At 36.8% G+C, this 20,271-nt stretch overlaps 1 protein-coding gene across 3 annotated transcripts in view; it reads right to left on the bottom strand.

Annotated features, from left to right (window-relative positions):
• Ythdc2 (YTH domain containing 2) overlaps positions 1–18,918 on the bottom strand; it is a 62,239-nt gene extending 43,321 nt beyond the window's left edge. For 2 of the 3 annotated variants that reach the window (XR_004117257.1, XM_031365615.1), the window contains exons 1-9: positions 18,525–18,918; positions 17,213–17,303; positions 14,247–14,443; positions 12,703–12,902; positions 9,594–9,760; positions 6,954–7,056; positions 5,797–5,953; positions 2,813–2,920; positions 1,388–1,536 (exon numbers count right to left, since the gene is read on the bottom strand). Coding sequence is in view for 2 of the 3 variants with exons in the window: in XM_031365615.1 (XP_031221475.1) it covers positions 1,388–1,536; positions 2,813–2,920; positions 5,797–5,953; positions 6,954–7,056; positions 9,594–9,760; positions 12,703–12,902; positions 14,247–14,443; positions 17,213–17,303; positions 18,525–18,726 (1,374 nt within the window). In the remaining variant the exon portion in view is untranslated. The remainder of the gene's footprint in view (positions 1–1,387; positions 1,537–2,812; positions 2,921–5,796; positions 5,954–6,953; positions 7,057–9,593; positions 9,761–12,702; positions 12,903–14,246; positions 14,444–17,212; positions 17,304–18,524) is intronic. The other variant, XM_031365616.1, reaches the window with a different exon arrangement.
• Positions 18,919–20,271: the final 1,353 nt, after the last annotated feature.

The raw sequence follows: 20,271 nt of genomic DNA, 5'->3' as shown, positions 1-20,271 counted from the left end.
GTGTGTGTGTGTGCGTGCACGCATGTGCACCTGAGAGAGGTTGCAAGGGTGAAGGGCCAATATGAGGGAACCCCTAGGACTGGGGTGCAGCATGATATGAAATTCACAGAGAATCAATAAAAAGTTTTTAAAAATATATTTGCTGCATGGAAAATAAAATAGCTACAATCATCAGAAGAACTAAAAACCATGTAACATGCATACAGTATTATATAAAAAGTCACTAATTTCATCTTTCAAACATTATCTTTCATAATACTGTATTACAATCATCTTTTATCTGAAAGTGAGCTTGGCGGCAAAGTACTATGATCTAGCCACATGAACTAACTGTGTTTGGTGGTATACTGGCAAATAATACAGGTTTCTTTTCCAGCTACATCAGAAAAAACATTACCCTATAACTTTTTAATACTAAAACCAGTTTCTTATCTCCATCAAGCACACGAGAAGCTCTCATTTATAATTCCAGCAACTCGAGAAGCTGAGGCAGAAGAAGACAAGTTTCCTTGTATTGGCTACCCCATCATACATAGCAAGTTCCAGACAACTTGGGCTGTCTCAAAAAAAGAATTCCTTTCCCTACCCCAACTCCCCCCGCCCCTCAAAGGAGCACTGCTGGCAAGGAAACAGATTCTACCAATCTTCAGAAGCTTCTACACAGAATGTCCAAGTCAAACTCATGTCCTGGAGAGATTGCTCAGCCATTCAAAACTAGGCTCAGAGCCAAAATGTCAAAATGCTGATTGCTAAATCAAAGGGACCTTCCTTACACTAAACAATTTTAAAATATCCTTCAGAAGCCTCTTTTCAAACTTAAGTATAATTCTTCTGGATATATCAGAATTAAAACAGTAGTATACAATGTCAAGCATCATCTATCTTCTCATTTTTAAAAAAAAAGTGCTAATTTGGGGCTGAGAGAAGGTTTGGCAGTGAAGAGCCTTTGCAGCTTTGCAGAGACCCAAGTTCAGTTCCCAGCAGCACTTACATGGTGCCTCATATCACCATAAACTCCAGTGCCAGAGGGTCCCAACCTCAGCCTCCGAGGGGATCTGTACTGATATGCACACAAATACATGCAGGCAAAACATTCTTACACATAAAATAAAAATAAATCTTTTTTAAAAGTAGCTAAATTACTCTTCTAAAGACAAAGTTTGAAATCATAAGTATAGCTCAGGAATAAAGTGGTTACAAGGCCCTTGATTTAATCTCTAACCCTTTTAAAAAAATGAAGAATTAGATTATTCTGAAAATATGTTATAGTCTAAAACAAAGAAAATTACCCTCCAATAACAAAATAAAAAGTACTATTACCTCATTAAAGTTGTTTAACCTACATAATATTTACTCAAAATATCATTATGAACCAGTAATACCTTACCAACTGACTGAAGACAGCATCGCCTCCATCATCCAGTAAGTCGTACTCCTCAGACACACTAGCAACAGCTTTCTGTCTCTGAGACTCGGGCTTGAAAGTATTCTCTTGGGCAGAGTACCATTCTGTGAGGGTGGTCTGTTGTTTTTCCTCTAAATTAGAATGAAAAAAAGTACTTGGTCCTTTCCTTTTGATAAAATGTTCTTTTGCTTAAACCCATAATCCTAAGTGAATGCTGTATCACTTAAAAGTTGGTTTTACTTTGAAGTCACTTTTAAAAATTACAATGAGTCTTTCATAAAGTTATATTATAACATAAAGATATATGAAGCTACATAAAAACATTCATTCTTCTTTCAGTAAGAAGTTTGCTTCTAACCCAGAATTTCAAAATAGCATCTTTACCCATAATGTATCTACTATATAAATTAATAACTAATATTCTCATAGCACTTTGTATTGAATTATTTATTAAACATATATTAGCATGTCAATTGTATGGCATACAAGAAATCAGAAGTTCCAAACGTTTTAACATCTACAAGTTTCACGATTTACATGTAAGACATGATATGCTTTTGCAGTGATAGAGTGAATATGGAATTGTTAATTACATATTCAGGTGGAGAGTCAGAGTTATGTGCCTATAATCATACATAGTAAACAAAGAAAGAGTGCAACCAAGAATATTATAGAAAGGAATATAAATTCCAAATAATTCATACACTGAAACACAGAATGCCACTGTGTGATTTTTTTTTAAGGCAAATATTGATAAAATGGAAATAAAGACCAACCCTATAATAATACCAATTTGGAAATTTTTCTGGAAATAGAGAACATGCTGCAATTCTAGCATTTAGTAGGCAGAGGGAAAAGATTAACCAAGTTTCAGGTCTATGTGAGCTATAAAGTGAGATTATGTTTTAGAAAATAAGTTTTAAAAATTAGAAAGTTTGACATTTTTACGAAGAATAAGCCTGCTGTCATCAATCAGACGATCCTTCGGCTCCCTCCCATCTACTTCTTACCTCCACCTACTGAGGTGAGCTGTGCGGAGGAAGCAGCATGTATCTCGCTGCTTCCTTAAAACACTGATTACGATTCGGGATTCAGATACACTCAACCTCCTCAATCCCAGCATCCCAATTCTATAATCTCTCTTGGCACAACATGCTTATGATGCACAGACATATATGAGGGCAAAACACTCACACATGTAATAACAATAAACAAATCTATCTTTAAAAAGTGTATTTGGGATAATAATTATCACATACTTTTATCTAATTATAAGCAAGGGGAAAATATGTTCAAGTGTATTAGTTCTTCTGTAAGCTTAAGATGTATAAGGTAAACTTATAATGTAAGCATTATAGAAATAATTTTCAATAGCAAATTCTCTAAAAAAAAAAAAAGAAACCCTACCTCGTTGCTTTTCCTTTTTGTACTTTAACATTTCTTTGTTGGTATATCCAGTAGTTCTTAAAATATCTTCCAGAAACATTTCTTTTACTTCAAATGGCCTTCCCTGTACTAAAGGATAAAAATTTTTAAATATCAAATTTGCATCCTATAGATAATTCACAAAACACAATTCCCACATTTAATGAAGCATCTTATATTATGCAAAAACTGTTCCAAACCTCCAGTGACTCTCCTAATACTTCCTGTTAACTGTAACTTTTCTCTGTAGAGAGCTGTCGAGAATAAACTAACTGGCTTCACAGTCTAGACAAGTGCTCTCATGCTTTCCCTTACTGTCTACTACCTACTTGCCATGAGCCTGGCATCACATTAGGAACCAGAAATTTTCTGCTTAGTACAAACAGCAGTACTTTCTACTGCCGTGGGGCAGGGAACACCAGTAACATGGATACAGAATGCTGTGCAAGGTCTAATGAGAAAGTCCTAGAGAAAGAAGTACAGGATGTCATGAAAGTATACCACAGAGGGAAGTGACCACGCCAAGAAAATATTTTTAATGATTCATGAGGAATAAGGAGGCAAAACAACTGGCTTCACAGAAAGTAAGCAGCATATGAAGAAAATACAAAGTCACTAGAGTGGAACCAAATGAGGCTGCTTTCAAGAAACTAAATGGCAAGTAGAAGAATAAGAGAGAAGTTAAAGCCAGAGAAATGAATGAAGTCATAGTAAGGGTCTGTGTCCTGAAATAAAAGTCATTCAAGACTTAAAGAGTGCTCATCATCAATAAAATCTCACTTCAGAAAGGACCACAATGATAATAATTTGGAAAATAAAAATTTAAAAACCAGAATAAACCATACCAGACCGAAACATGTACAGTAGGCCAGGCAATACATGAATTCAGGTTAAATAATAGTGATAATGAAGATTTAAAAAAAAAATTAAAAACCTAGATAGATTATTGAAACAGAAAGTAAAATTAAGAGAAATCATAATTATATTTGTTAGGAAAATAATTTATTTTTAAGTAATCTTGCCCAAGAATGTTTCTCTGACAAACAAGAAACGCTAAAGAGAAGTGGGTTGGCCAGTGAAAGCTGACATTTCCTTTCACACTTATCAAAGGTGAGAACTCAAATCAAACTTTCAGTTAGCACAGATATCAATTCCATGTGCTTAATTATCCAAGCAAATGTTATTAATTTAATATTATCAGACAAATGTACAACTTTGAGACTTAGGTGACTTTAGGTATCACCCAAAATATGCAAGACAAAATAAAACCATAATTCATGTATTAAATATTCAGCATTGGACATATTAGAAGTGATGTCCATAAATTCTACATCCAAAACTCTGTAGGACAATCATCAGTATAAAATGGAAAATAGAAGCTATGAGCCTTAAAAAGGGAGTGGGGGCAATTAAATGTCCATCTGAAATAGCTAGTTAAGTTGTAAAATAAAAGCAGGAAGAGAGAAGGAAATAAGAATGCATAGAAACAGAAAGGAAAGAGATTAAGGGAATAAAGGCTAAAAAATACCAATATATCAGTACATGCAAATTAAGAGAAGCTCAGAGAGAAAACAAGGTAATGAAGAACAAGACTCAAGAAGCAAGGATCCCAAACAAACTGAGATCTGAGAATTCACACACACAAAACCATGAGATGTCATAGAAGATATAAAACTTTTGCCTAAAATCTAAATATTGGGCTTAGTAGTTAAATCAGCGCCAAAATAATATTGTTAAGAATTCCTAAATGGGGGTCTACATTAGATAGGAGAGAACCAATTCCCACAAGCTGTCCTATGACCTTCACTCAAGTACTATGGCATTTATGCATGCACACACACACACAGTCATAGAAAATGAATAAAATGTAATTTTCAATAAAAATGCTAAGTGAAGAGCTCCTAACAATTAAAAAATGTCAATCAATCATTCTTTAGAAAACTTGTACAGTGAATCTATTCATAAAATGACGAAGAGTCCCCTGAATACGATGGTAGACTAAAACATGCCTTCCTGTGACCTAGTGGAGGAGTATCAAGATAAGAAAATCAAGTAAGAGCTTTGAAAACATACAAAGGAAGTCCTAGTATGGTTGGAATGCAGGGAAACAAAACCACAAGCAAGGAGAAAGGAAGCACAGTTCTCTAGCAGATGGAAGGGAAGGAGCCACACCCAGAAGATAAACTTGGCAACCAAGGAGAAAAGGGGCTACAGTTTCTAACCACAAGAACTCAATTCCAGTGGTGGGCTTTACTGGGATAAATGACTTCTCTAGCAGGACAGGTCAGAAGTAGAAAGCCTCCCCACCCCACTTAGAGGTGGTGAGTAATACTAATAGAAAATCTATTGTTTAAAACTGACAAAACTTAGGGGGCCTGAAACCAGAATTATTCAAGTGAAGATTCAACAAGTCAGGGAGCCTAAATTCAAACTGCCAGCCTCAGGATGAGAGACAATGTAAAGAGGTAGCTGGGCCGGATATTCACAAGACAAAATGTGAAGCAAATAAAGTATCCAGGGAGAGGAAGCCTAATGTTGGTGGCTAAGTACAGACATCACCCACCCAGAATACGTGTGGATTTTGACAGTCTTGAGCCTGGGGTTTGCAAGCAGATGGACAGGACAGTACAGAAGACCATTCCAAGTGAGCAGGCAATAAAGTGCAGAGAGAGGCAATAAAGTGCAGAGCTGTACTTAAAGAGAAACACAGGACAAAAAAAAAGCTCATTTCTTTTTAAGATTAGATCACTGCATTTGCTACACAGCATCAGAAAGCTACAGATGCAAAAGAGAGACCAAAGCACAGAGAGACAACTATAAGGCCTGTCTCATGGGAAGCATAAATGAATATTCTTTACTTCACAATATTTCTGAATTTCTGTTAAAAAAATAAAAATAAAAATAAAACACAATCACAATGCAAAGTTTTACTTCAAAAAATTAAAGAAGATAACAGATAGTCGTACTATATATCACCGGACAACTTCCAAAATATCTTATGAAGAGATTCACATCCAAGGCAGCACTAGAAAGAATTAGTTTCAAAGTTGGGTGCTTCTGCAACAAATCTCTTAACTTTGTAAGTAAAAAATCACTGAATCGATCCCTTTCATGTACTTCATCCTGCAAGGAACAGAAACAGAAACAAAACCATGCATCAGGTAAAATACTGTGGATGATTCATCTTTAACAGAAAACACTGCTGGATTTACATTGTTCAAATTAAGTAAGGAAAGGTCAATCAATATCACAAACTAATTTGCATAATGTACAATACACAAATCATTGTACATTAACAACTTACTGTAAATGACAAAATACTATTAGTTTTTATAGACTCTAAAACTACAAAACAACTAAAAACTCTAAATTACCTTAGTCTATTAAATGCAGTCTTAATATGAACAGAATCAATTTAAATATATGTCTAGCTAGGCATGGTAGCACATCCTTGTAATCTCAGCTACTGAGGAGGCTGAAGCTAGAAGATGGCAAGTTGGAAGCCTAAACGATATAGCAAGACCCTGTCGCAAACAAAGAAAAACCCCTATGTACATGCAACTTTTAATACTAGGGATCAAGTGAATCATTTGGTTAGGCAAGGTTTCTAAAACCTGCTTATTAAAGACTACTACAACTTAATCTATTTTTTTCTGATACAAACTAGGAACAGAAGTTCAGAATACTTTAGTAAGAGAGTAGTTTTTAACTTAACAAGTAGGTAATTAAATTTGCAACTTAACCACAAAATTAAATAACTATAAAGTATATAGTTGCAATTAAGAAATCTATGGCAATAAAGGATTAATTGGGAAGCTAAGTAGAGAGACTAGAACTTTCTAGAAAATTCTAATTATATACATCGTTTTCCTAGATGAACATTATTATATTTTCAAAAATCATTTTATTTGGTTGTTACTCCCTTAAAACCCAAAAGTAATAGCACCTTTATATAATAATATAAGATATATTTCTAATAATTATACCAAATTACCTTGAACACAATCTACTAAAAACAACAATTCATTTTCCTTTTACCCTATTCTAAAAGTATCATTATGTAATTAAATATTAAGCTGTCTCAGTATCACATGGCAAATTCAGCAACAGTCTTCAGTCTTACCACAATAACATGGGTCACAGTCGACAATGTGCTATCACCTGCCATCAATGTACGAAGCAATACCCCATTAGTGCAAAATGTCAGAAGTGTCTTTGGCGAAACCCTTTTTAAAAATCAAAATAAAGTACATAATTACAAATCTTTTACATCATTAAAATACAATTACTTTAAATGTTTGCTGTATATACAGTTTAACAAACATTATGAATATAGTATGCAAACTATTGTTTTGAATATTATTAATGTATTGGTATATTGACTTGTTTGAAAAGTTATAATATGTACATAATATCTGACAATCACAAATTTTATCAGTGACAGCTTTTTTTTTAGTAACAGCTTTTAATTAAGTTATGTATGTTGTTAAAGATCATAAGTAGGCTTTAAAAACTTTCAAAAATTTAGTTCAGTAAAAAAAATTACAGTACAAGTAAAAAAAACCTTATTGCTACAAACCAAGAAATACTAACATTGTCAAGAAGGCTACAGCAGGTTAAACTTCCTCAGTCTAGAAATCCAAACTCCCAAATGTCTTGCTTCTGATTTCAGACACTCTATAAACTCAAGCAGTAAAGTTTACTTTACTGTAATATCTAAAATATTCTAAAATTTGATACACTTGCTCCCAAGCATTATGGATAAGGCATGCTCAGTTGCACACTATCACTAAAACTGAATCACTATCATTTACTGAGTTCCTATCTCACCTCAGTAAATCAGTGTTCTAGACTTTAGATGGGACAGTACCCTTATATATAAAACAAAGTCTCAGCAAGGTGAAACAGCTTGTACTTGATCATGACACTGAAACAGGATTTATACCTATGGCTCAGCTGTTCAAAACCTAAGTTTAGATATGGTATCAATATCTGAATACAGTAGCAAAACTATCAGTTAACTTTTTGTCTTCTATGACTTTTTTTTACATATTAAATAAAACATTATTAAATCTGGCACAGCCATATCTACTGGGAACAGTGAAAGCCATAAAGCCAGCACAGCCACTTGACAAAGATTAAGCAAGGCTGAGCAGCGTGCTGCAGTCACCATGCCATCTTCCACTTCTGGTCTTGATCTCCACGTGTTGCATGCTTACAGGGCTTTTAGTATTTGTACAACATGGGGAGATTGGGTTGATGGGAAATTCCTTATGATTCATTATGCCTTCCTCCAGAAGTACTGCTTCTAAGCTTCCCCAGGAACATCCTGAGCATACTGTCCCTCCTGCTTTTAGGGAGATATCCTTATCTGATGCTACTAGAAAGGTCTTCCTTATGCCCTAGAGGTTGTGACTCAAATAAAGACACCCAGAGATCTCCTTTATGAGGATGTGGTTCCAAGATACTCTTAGAACATCTGTCCCTGAACTTACTCAGGAACAAGATAATCAAAACAAAGTAAGCTTAAAAAGGTAAACAAGATTCAATGGGCTAGAGAAGTTGGTAGAAGATCAGGTTAAAAGCCACTTCTTAATATACACTCAGGAGATAATGTGGAATATAAGATTGGGGTCCACGTATGGTATGCCCCTCGAGGAAAAGAAACAGCAACAAAGTTAGATTGACTGGAGTTATCTCTGTCCTACATATGGGCTTGTACTGATAGACAAAGAATAGCTGGTAAGGATAAATGATAAAAAGAAGTATTAAGACCTTCCCTTCTTAGAAAAGTTAGCTTGTACAGGGCCACTGTGGTGTCATATGACCAAGGAACAAAAGAATACCAAGATTAGACATATAAATTCTACAAAGATATAAACATTATATTATAGCAGAAACTGAATAACCATAGCAACTTTGGTCTGATGATTTTTCTTGGGCCTAATGACAATTAACACTCTGACCATTAAAAGTTGATAATATAGTGCTTGGGAGATGGCAAATTGCCTAGGCTGGCTTGGAAATTTTCTTTCGGTCTAGTACCCTTGAAACTCAAGAGCTACTAACATGAGAATGAGCTGCCATGCTTTGTCAAAATATGCCTCTAGATTCTTAAAAGTTGAGCTATGGAGTTGGTGAGGAAAAATGATTATAAGAGATAACTCTGTTCTGTCACTGTTAATTAATGATGACTAAACTTAAGACCAAGAGGAAGTTAAAACACATGTCCAAGGACAAAAATGATAGAATCTATGTTTTGGAACAACATGAATATATCTATTCTTGCCTACTTAGTTCTGATAAATAGAAAAGCACTCTGACCAGTCAGTCAGGCTATAATATTCCCGACGGCCATGCTTGCCTCACTCCTCCCTCTCAGACTCCTTATCTCCTCTGTGGACCCAGCCATTGCTGGGGATGGCTCCAGCATAAGTCACTTCCTCCTCCCTTCCCTCCCTCCACCCAGCCCCTCTCCTGTTCCACACATTATCAAATGATACCCTTTTTATTATTGTTGCATATATGTACACAAACAGCTCAAGATGACCTGTTAAGTCCAGTTTTGTGGTTCATGGGTTCTTGGTTTCAGAGGTGACCACTTAATTTGTTCTCTTTCCAGTCATTCATTGCCTGTGTTCTCTGTCTAGGGGTGGGACTTCCCCCCTTCCATTTCACATGATCATTTAATCCTCTATTTTTAGTTAAATATATATACTTAGCTAGCTTTAAGCATGATAAAAGGTAAGAAGACTGTCTTTACCTGCTTTCTAATCGGATCTGATAACCAATTGTTTGACCAATTCTTTCCCTTCTCTCCGCAGCAACTCTTTCAGCCACAGCAATAGCTGCTAATCGTCTTGGTTGAGTACAAAATATTCGGCAGGGGATGCCATTTTTAAAGCAATCGTCTAACAGGAACTGAGGAATCTAAACCAAAAATTTTAAAACACTATAAGGTATTCATTTTGCATACCCAGAAATATCACACCAAATCAAATAAACATCAAATTTCAAATGTCCATAATATGTTCATATTAATCTTCATACCACTAAGTCTCATATAACTGCTAATAATCAATGAGAAAGTATACTTTTAAGAGATTTTTGTTCACAATGAAAACTAAACCTAAATGTTTTAAGTGAAATCTAACAAAAAATATCTAAGGTAAAGAAGACCTTCAAATACTGAAAACAAAAAATGACCAGAGTATACTGAGTATGTAATTTTGGATGTCAATGATCATTATCATAGGTTAACTTCCCCCAAATTATCCTATAAAGACAATGAAATGACAAAGTCCCGCTGGAATTTTTTTAATAGTCAAAATCACCACAAGAATAAAAATATCCTACAATCCTAGAATTACAAATACTTTTCTATAATAAAATTCAGGAAGGTCATAAATATTTAAAGTAAGAAATCCTATTGGGTCTAGAAAGATGGCTCAGTAGTTAAGAGCACTCACTATCCTTCCAGAGAACCTGTGTTCATTCAATTCCCTGCACTCACATTGAAGCTCACAAATACCTGTAACTCCAGACCCTGATGATCAGAGACCTTATTCTGGTCCCTGTAGGCACTGCATGCATATAGTACAAAATCATACAAAGATAACTCAGACCCAGAAAGACAAATGTTGTAAATTTTCTCTCATACATGTATGATAACTACAGTATGAACTGGAATATCAAACAGAAGTGAGGAAGCTAAGGACAACAAGGGTGAGAAGTTTCAAGGGGAAAGAGGTAGAACATATTTGGAAAAGGGGAATAATGGAATAGGAAAGGTTCAACTGATGTAGAGGAACAGAGAACAAAGTAGAGGAGAGAGTATGAAAAGAAATACCACCAACGACCTGTAATAATGCCACATGAAGACCTATTACTGTACAAGCTCCTGAAAATACATTCACATTATATAAAAGAACTTTAAATGAAGTTGCCCTATCTATAATGAAGGACAATGCTTCTCCCAGACACAATATGCTCTCAAAAAGAAAAGTAGGGTTACATTTTTTTGAGCCATTGGTCAGTAGGGTCCCATTACATTACAGACTACTGCCACCATTGCCTCCAGAATTTGGTAAGACCTTATTACTGAAGACACTACATACTTGAGGCACAGGACATGGAAAAATCAAGCTGCTGAGCTGGAAGCATTCTCCCTACTGACTAGTCTACAAAGTGCTAAAGATGCTATGTATGTTACTAGGGGAGAAAAATGATCAACAGTCTTATCCAGACGTGAGCCCTACATGCTATAGTAGCTAATGGCCTAGCAAGATATGCCAACTGGAACAACAGTGGTATAAATTTTATGGGAGTAAACCACCAATTAATGACTGGATTCAAAGCCTGTTCCATAAGACAAAAACTCATGCCTGATACTGCTAACTGGGCCAAAATCCTGAAGCTGACTAGGTCATAGGCCCTGGGAGATGATTTCAAAAAGTATTATTCTGTTAAATGAATATAGTAATAAGTTCCCCTGTTCTTATTTTATACCCATAGATTAGTATATCTCTAAAGCCTGTCAGAGAAGCTGTTTTACACAGCAGAGAGTAGTTAACAGAGAGACCTACAACTGGCCAATGTGCAAAGAATAAGAGTATGGAGTGGTCAGCTCTATATAGGGCAGCAATATCACACCGTACCCCAAGGCTCAGGAATCACTAACCAGAACAGAAAGACTCTAAGAGCCACAGGCAGTAGATCGCTGAGCCAAACAGTACTTGCTAAACATGTCAGTGCCACTGTACAAATGAACTCACAGTAGCTTATGACTGCTTGCCTAGAATCTGCACAAGAGCAAGCCAGGCGAAATCTCAGCATGGATATGAGAAGGGCTCATGAAGTTCTACTGATGGCTGGTGGTGAAGGGAAGGTCAGTTTTCTGCTGAGCTGCAGCCTCTAAGAGGCATACTAGGTGAACTAAGTGGGTTTATTAAAAGAGTACATCAAGTTGGAAAGAAATCATGGCAAAGAATGGGAAAGAAATTGGAGGGGAGGAAAAGGTAGATTTAATTAAAACACATTATATGCATGTATAAAATTCTCAAACAAAAAAATGAATAAATTCTTTCATTTTCTACATAATAGCCTCCACGTTACTTACATTATAACCATGAATAAGGAGAAATACTGATAAACTATTTTACTTCCTGAAACTGGCTAAAGTCTTCTTTAAATTCTGTCTAGATTTGTGGTTCACAGAACAGAAACATCAGGAAAAATTTCAATGGCATCTTAGCATTAAAGTAAATCCTACCAGTAGGAGCTAGTTAGTGTTTTATATAAGGCTTTCTGTAGAGACTGCCTCTAAATCTCACTCTAAAATGAACTAAGTATCAGTTGCATTTTATAAACAAAAAACAAACAGGCTTACAATGACTACTGGGTTACAATGCTAGATGAAGATTTTTACATCTAATAGATAAAATAACAGGAATTTGAACTCCATGCCCAGTCTCCCAAAATAACAAATCACAAAGCTTCTGTTTCTTAAAGACCAAACGCACTACTTTCAAAATAAGAATAAGGCAGGTGTGAAGGCACACGCCTTTAATCCCAGTACTCCAGAGGTGGCAACTGAAGATCTCTGTGAGTTCCAACTCCACCCTGTTCTACATAGTGTCAGGACAGACAGAACTACATAGAGACCTGTCTCAAAAATAAAAAAATAAATAAAGTAGTAATTTGAAAGATTTCCTTCCTACAGATTCTTTATATGCACGCAGTAACAATTTGTGAAATAATTATTAGTAGAATAACCAGAGGTTTGTTTTTAAACACATAGTATAAATTTGACATAAAACTATGAAATGGAATAAATTCAATTTCCTTCTATAAACAACAAAGAAACAACAAACCTGTGTGGTCTTTCCAGACCCAGTTTCTCCTACAATCAAAACTACTTTATTTTCCTTAATTATTTTAACAATTTCTTCTTGTTTCTCAAAAACTGGTAAAGACTGCCTGAATGAGTCAAATTCAGACTCTCCCCTTTTCACAGGAACTTGAGGTATGCCATTGTTGAGTCGCCCGCTTGTCTTGCTCATTTCTCGGTTTTCTTCAAAAGTGAATAAACAGAAAGTTTATGATCAACATTGAAATGACATATTAAAAATAAAGCTGCATAATTTCCTGTGCTCCTCTGAATGTTCTTCTCTACAGTCTTCACTACCCAGCACCTCAGCTACTACCCTCCTGCATGTGTGAGTTTACAGGCTACTAGTTTCAGCAATTACACAGTGAGTCTTTTTCAAGTGTTTCCAATGCATAACGTATGAAAACTAATAAAAATTATTCTATAATTACTAAACAAAATATAAATTATTTTCATGTTTATCATAAAGCTTCTAACAATGTCAAAAATTTTTTAATCTAAGCAGGAAATAATGTGCATTATAAAACCTGTTACAGATAATATAACAATACAAAATAGAAAACTACATGGTAAAAATGATGCATGTACAAATAAATGACTAACAGAATAACATTTATAACTACAGAGTTCTATGATTAGTGAATTTTCTAACTGAGCATTTCAGCTAATATCCATGTATGACAAAGTAGGTGTAATAAAGAAGATATTGTCCAAATAGCTAAACTATTTCTATGAGTTCACATTTCAGATACTTTCTTCAGGGCTCAGGTTATAGCTCAATGGTATAATGCTTGCATAGCACCCATGAACCCTGCAGAGCAAAACAACCAAACCTTTAAAGATAAATAAAGCAAGTTCTTTGATATCTAGGATCACATATGTCCTGTGAGCTGTGGACCTATTCCCATACATAACAATAACCACACAAGTCTACACCGGGCAGTTAGATCATTTTCTTACCTTGAAAGGTACTTTTCTGAATAAAATTATGACTTTGTTTTATTATATCAACTGTCTGAGTAGTTTAGCATACTGAAGATTCTTCCCCATCCCTTCTCAGAAGCTAAAGCCCCAGTTTTAAGTAACACACAGAGGATCAGCACATCAAGGCAGTGAGTGACACAGAAAGGTTACACTCTGGAGTCATATCTCAGCAGTGTTCAGTGGCTAGCTGAGCAACCCTACCAGATCAGTTCACTCTCCTGAGCTCCAGTTTCTTCGCAGCTCACATTTTACCATGCAGTGGTTGCTACTGTGAGGCTACAAGTGAGGATACTGCCAAGCACACAGTAACCATTCAATGAACAGTAGTTCTTATTACAACCTTTAAAACACTTGGTTCAATTGCACAATATGCCTTAATACTTTATTTTATTCCAAATTCTCATAATTCTTAGTCACCTTAATACACTATTAAAACTGAAAAGAAACTTGTACCATATTAGCTCTCCAAAATAAATCTAAGGTGGGGAAAAAAATAATCACCAAATAATAGGGTAATAAGGCAGCTCCCTGGAAAATACATACCAGCTTCAACTGCAAACACATTTCCTCTTTCTGTTTTAGGTAGGAGTTCAGTACGTTCTTTATTGGTGACAGGAAATCTCTGAATTAGGCTCCTAACAGCATGTTTTGTATTATGAGTCAAATTACAGGTCATCATTGCATGAGCTGTTTCTGATCCATCTTTCTTCTTCACAGTTAGGTATCTATTTGCTCCCTTTCTGAATATTAATAGAAATAATTTATTTACTATGTATAGTCAACTTGTTCACATATGTACTCCTACTTATGTGAAAAATTTTGATATTAAAAGTCCCCCCAAAACAACTATAAATAAAGAAAAATGAAGCAGTCAAGAGTATCTTCAATTAAAATATCAAAATACTACAAACCCATTTCTTAAATCAACAATAACAACTGGGAAAAGAAGCTTAATTTATTCATAAGTGTTAAAATTTAAATGTAGCAGACTTCTTGGTAGGTGCAACCTCACCAGTTAATACATACTGGGAAGCATATAAAGGTGGAAAAATCTGAATAAAAGTCCCTGAACATACTGAAAAAGTGACGGTTGACTTCATATTAGTATGTCCCATGGGATGCTTTGGGTACGTGTTTATTACATTCCCAGGACAGCTTGTTAAAGAGCCACTTTTACTAGCTGAAGCTCAACTGTGGAACACAGCCCTGCCAATCATTACTTCAAGCACATACTTTGTAAATGAAAAGAATATTTTTCCCAAAGCTTGTGACTATGCAATTCAGTAATAGCTCAAGTTCCTGGCTGGGTGTCTGTTTAATTCATACAGAACTGGCCATATCTTTTATGACTTCTTTAAGTCACAAAACCAACAGTCCCAGGTAAAATGTTATAGACACAAGAAGTCTCAAATGTATTCTAAAAGGTTTAATAATATATGCCTGAAGTTAGCCAAGTTGTACTGATTAAAAACTTGGCTCTAAAAAGCACAGACTTGGGTGGGAATCCCAGCTTTCCTGTTTGTTAATGGTGAGAACATAAGTAAATTATGTTGGCTCTAAGCCCAAGTTAATAATACCTACTTTGAAGCAGGTATTCATATGATTAAGAAGTTAGATATAAACTATAGCATCTGTCACAGTGCAGGCTTTAAATAAATGAAAGCTATTACAATAAAAAAAAATCACTTCATAGTTAACAAAAATATTTCACACAACACTTTCATTTGATAATGTAACTATCATATTGTAATGAGCAATGGAACCACAAATTGGTGAAAATGACACTATTTTCTAATTTTCCCAATTTTCAATTATATTTTAATTTCGTCAACATCTTCCCCTTAAGAACATTAAACTGGGGCCAGACTTGCTGACAACTCTGACAACCTGAGGTCAATCAATCCTGGGAATCCACATGATGGATGGAAAACCAACTCCTGCAAGTTGCCAATGGACAACCACACATATGCCACAGCATGTGTGCACATGACTATGTCCTGACATGGATAAACGCATAAGTGTAAAATAAAAAAGACGTAAAAGAACATTAAACTGAAGGCTAAGCTGTAGTATTCGCTGTAGGTCCTCTAAGTGCAGCTCTTACTTCATTGACATTTACATTTCTGCATGTTCCCAGGTGAATACCAGAGTGAAGGGTAAGTTCTCAGTGCTATCATCTGCCCCGGCCGATGAGACAAAGCACAGTCTAATTAGCTGGGTGTGGTGACATCTACCTGTATTTGCAGCACTTCAGAGGTGAAAGCCTGAGAATTATGGACTTCAAGGACAGCCTGTGCTACCTGAGACTCTGAATCAAGAGGGAAAAAAATAACCTGATCTAAAAATTGTCATTTCCACAGCACACTGGACTCACTAGATTCTAAACATATTCTCTGTAGTAGATTCTTTTCCCCTGTGTTGTTTCTCACTGTCTGAAATCTCAGTGCCTTATAGGGGCTATTCATCCCCCTGTGCTGTTCATTTCATAAAATTTTAACTACATAGGGTAGAAATAATGGTGGAATGAAATAAGCATGACAGAAGTCTGGAGTTCTTGAGTGATCATTTTTTAATTAATTGACTATCTGATCAATAGTACATCATTTTAGTTCTATAGCACTGTATCCTGATTAATAAGAGTATCTCTAACATGTCTGTGAAACCAAGGCGCTTTAATTCTTCTAAAAATTCTCTTGGGAAGCTTTATTATATTTCACCTTTAGCTAGCTTTTTTTCTGAAATTACTCATAATTCATGAATATATAGCAGATACTATGGCAGAGGCTATGATTACAAAACTGAGTAAATAGTACTCTTTCCTGAAGCCCAAAAGCGAACTGATGATCAAACTGAAACTTTTCCAAAAGACTACATCTGTGTGTATAAATAATTCAAATTAAGCAGGTTCAAGTTTAAATTTCCATTGAAAAGTATCTGTCACTTAGCAGTCCAATAGTAAAGAACCTAACAAGAATAATGGAACTATATTCACCTTTTAAAAATATTTAAACTTATGAGTATGTATAAATTCAGGGGTCCACATGGAGGTCATTAGACAACTATTAGGAGTCCATTCTCTCCTTTCACCTACTTGAAGCTGGGTCTCACTTGTTATTTCTACCACTGTGCAAACTTCTGGCCCATTCTGCAGTCTCCTGTTCCCATTTCACCATAGGAGTATATAGTTATTATTGTTTTAACCACGGTGAGCTTTATTTTTCTTTCTTTGCTCAAGGCTGGTTCAGAGGATGGAATTCAGGTTGTTTGGCTTACACATGCTTTGACAAGATGAGCCATCTCCCAGGCTCTAACTTATTTTCTGCACATAAGAGGTAAAGTGGATTGGAGGAAGAAAAGCTGATCTTGATACAGACCTAAATGAGTTTATTTATATACACTATACTTAAGAATGTAAAGTTAAAACAGAAATAAAGATTTAAATATAATTAGACACATGTATACTTTTGTAGTAAATACTTTTGTAAAAATAAGAAAAGTTATACACTTACCCTTTACTTTTAGAAACTAAACCAAGAGATTGACTTAGTCGGTGAATAAAGGCTCTTTCCGTACTGGTCAAAGAAGAAGGAAATTCCATTTCTACATAGGAAAAAAGGTTCCACTTATAGACAATTATAGGCATAAAGCATGAAAAATACATGTAAGTATAAATCAAATTACATATTTTATATGAAAAGAATTTTCATTTAGTAATTAACTCACATCTAATAGGATTCTGACATTAACTTTTAATATTTATTTATTTAATTGTGTGTGTGTGTGTGTGTGTGTGTGTGTGTGTTTGTACCATATGTGTGTAGTGGCCACAGGTCAGAAGCATCAAATCCCCTGAAGCTGACTTGATGGTTACAAGCCATCATGGGGTGCTGAGAATCAAACCTGGGTCTTCTGCAAGAGCAGTCTGCTAGAGGAAATGAGCCATCTCTTCAGCCCAGAATTCTGATATTAATTATTAAGTTATACATAAAGTCTAAATATGATAAAGGATTTGAAAAATTCATCAAAGATTACCTGTGTTGAAACCTTAAATTGGTGTAACTATGGACATATTTTACAATCTAACATATTTCTGTCTTAACAAAACTGTATTTCCTTCAATAACGAGGTATGCTCAAGCATTATGAATTCTCAGAACCTTATAGGGCTCTTGCACAATATTTCAGCCTGGATTTGTTGCGACATTTTGTCAAGGCTTTGCTTCTGTTAAATATGTGTTCAAAATCGTTTCAGACAATAAGCCTCAGCAAATTATCAGTTACGCCAGCAAATCAAAATGAGCATCCAATATGTTATGCAGACACAACGGGTAAACTCAGTTGTATATTTACGAGGCTCGTACCAAACAGGTCTCTATCCTGATAAAAGGACGAAACACACAAGTTTGTGTTTGATTTGATGCATCTAGAATTTCAATGAAGTCCATAAATTCAATAAATTCAAAGCTTCCTCAGAAGCCTTATCTGCTTAAAGTAAGGACACACCTTCTTTTCAATAATAATGAGGACGATAGTAGGGGCTTACCAACTCCTTAAAAAAATAATGTTGACTTAGCAGCCTCGGGTTGCAGAAAAGTACCCGGGAGAACATTTTTCCACCTGAGAGTAACCTACCCTTTCCAGCTTCTGATGCCCAGAGACAGCTCCCTAACCCCTCCGACCCACAAGGCATCCCACTCTGTGACCAACAGTCACTAGACGGCGCTGGTTTCACCTCTGGGACCGGGCCCCGGGTTCCTCTGCCCATTGGGGGCGGGCCTCCGGGCGGGTGTCAGCCCGCAAGGTCCCCCGTCAGAAGCCTCACCTCGCTGGTCACCGTATCGGAAGCGCTCCAGAGCGATGTTGACGGCGATCTTCACCTCCTCGTCTATACGAATGTCTTTGAGGCCCTTGGCCCGGCCACCGCCTCCAGGACCACACGAAGCGGGGCCGCCGCCGCCGCCGCCTCCCGGGCCGCCTCCGCTAGGAGCCGGCGGACGCGGCGAGACGCTGCTCGGCCTGGACATGGCCCTGAGGAGAAGCTCGCTCCGCGTGGGAGCGGCCAGGCCTGCTGCCAGCGAGCAGTGACACAGAAAGAGCCTGTGGGAACGCAGCGGACCTACCGCTCGGAAGACGGCGCCCGGAGAGGCTAGCGGGAAAAGCGCCGCGCACAGCAGCGGTGGAAGCGAAAGCACCGGCACCACTCCAACCCAGAGAAGCCTCGGGCGCGCGCCTGATGACGTCACGGGGCGCGCCGCGCGCGAGCCGCGAACGCTAGACCGCTGGCTCTGCGGGCGCTGCGAGGCGCTGCGCTGGAGAATGCGGTCCTTGGAGGAGTGCTGTGGTCCTCGCGACCCCGAGCCTTTGGTTCTCAAAAAGTACCATTTCATCAGAGGACATATTCTGTTTCCCACTCGATCATTGAATGCTTCACTCCTTCCTTGATAACGGGCTTCTTTTGCCCAGCGCTCAAAGACTCGCGCTGCAAACTAGGGTTTTCCCGCAATTCTGGGGGTTCGTGTTCTAGTGGGAGCAAAGCCCACTGGTTCGGTTTTAAACAACGCCTAACATTTTATGATATATCTTTTAGTCTGAGACACATTGAAAACTTGGTTACCCGAAATAAAGATTCAAGTGTGGGGTTTTTTGTTTTGGTTTGTTTTTTTTTTTTTGTTTTGTTTTTTTACCTCGGAACCCCAAAGGGAAATGCTTACATGATAGTTATTAAAGTGCTCACAGTTTTAGGGAACAGCTCTCCGTGGATGTGGAACGCACAGCAATGAGAATAGCTATGTTTTGTGACAAGATTAAGTTTAAAGAGGAATCTCTCAAGAGTTGGGGGTGGGGAGGGCATGCAGTGGTGGCAAATGCCTTTCTTTGATCCCAGAACCTGAGATGCAGAGGCAGGAGAATCTCTTAAATTTGATGCCAGCCCAGTCTACAGAGGGAGTTCTAGAACAGCCAAGGCTACAAGGGAAACCCTGTCTCAAAAAACAAACAAAAAAGAGTTGGGAAGATTATGAGAATTGTCATTGGCTCAAATAGGGCCCTAATTCCAGTGTCCTGAATTGCTTCCACTATGGTGCCACTTATTGTCATTCTCTGGAGAGCAACAGACACGATCATTTCCTTTTTTCAAAATTAGAACCAGAGTATAGTAACATGCTCTCATATGCAACCTTCCAGTTGCTCTCCTCTGCAACTAGAACAAATCATAAATTTCTCATTATAACCCTCAAGATCCTCTACGATACCGACTGTGCCAACACTCACCCTCACACTGCTCAGATGCACTTAATTTTGTTGTTTGGTGTTACTTTGCTTGGATGTTTATTGTCTTGGAGAAGGTGGTCTTTCTTTGAGAATTCCTCTGTACCATAATTGAAAAACTGATTGTGGCCCTTACAGAGACCTATTCTCTAATCTTGTGTTATCATTTGCAACATTTGAAAGTATTTCAATTGCTCTTGCCAAAAGTTATAAGTTACTAAGAAAATGAACGTTATTTTGTTTGTCGTCATTCCTTTGGCACACACAAATATTTTTTTTCTAATGCAGCCTGGTCTACAGAG

Source organism: Mastomys coucha, unplaced genomic scaffold, assembly GCF_008632895.1.
Source record: "Mastomys coucha isolate ucsf_1 unplaced genomic scaffold, UCSF_Mcou_1 pScaffold13, whole genome shotgun sequence".
Classification (NCBI taxonomy): Eukaryota; Metazoa; Chordata; class Mammalia; order Rodentia; family Muridae; genus Mastomys; species Mastomys coucha.
This window is presented reverse-complemented; position numbering and strand designations above follow the sequence as displayed.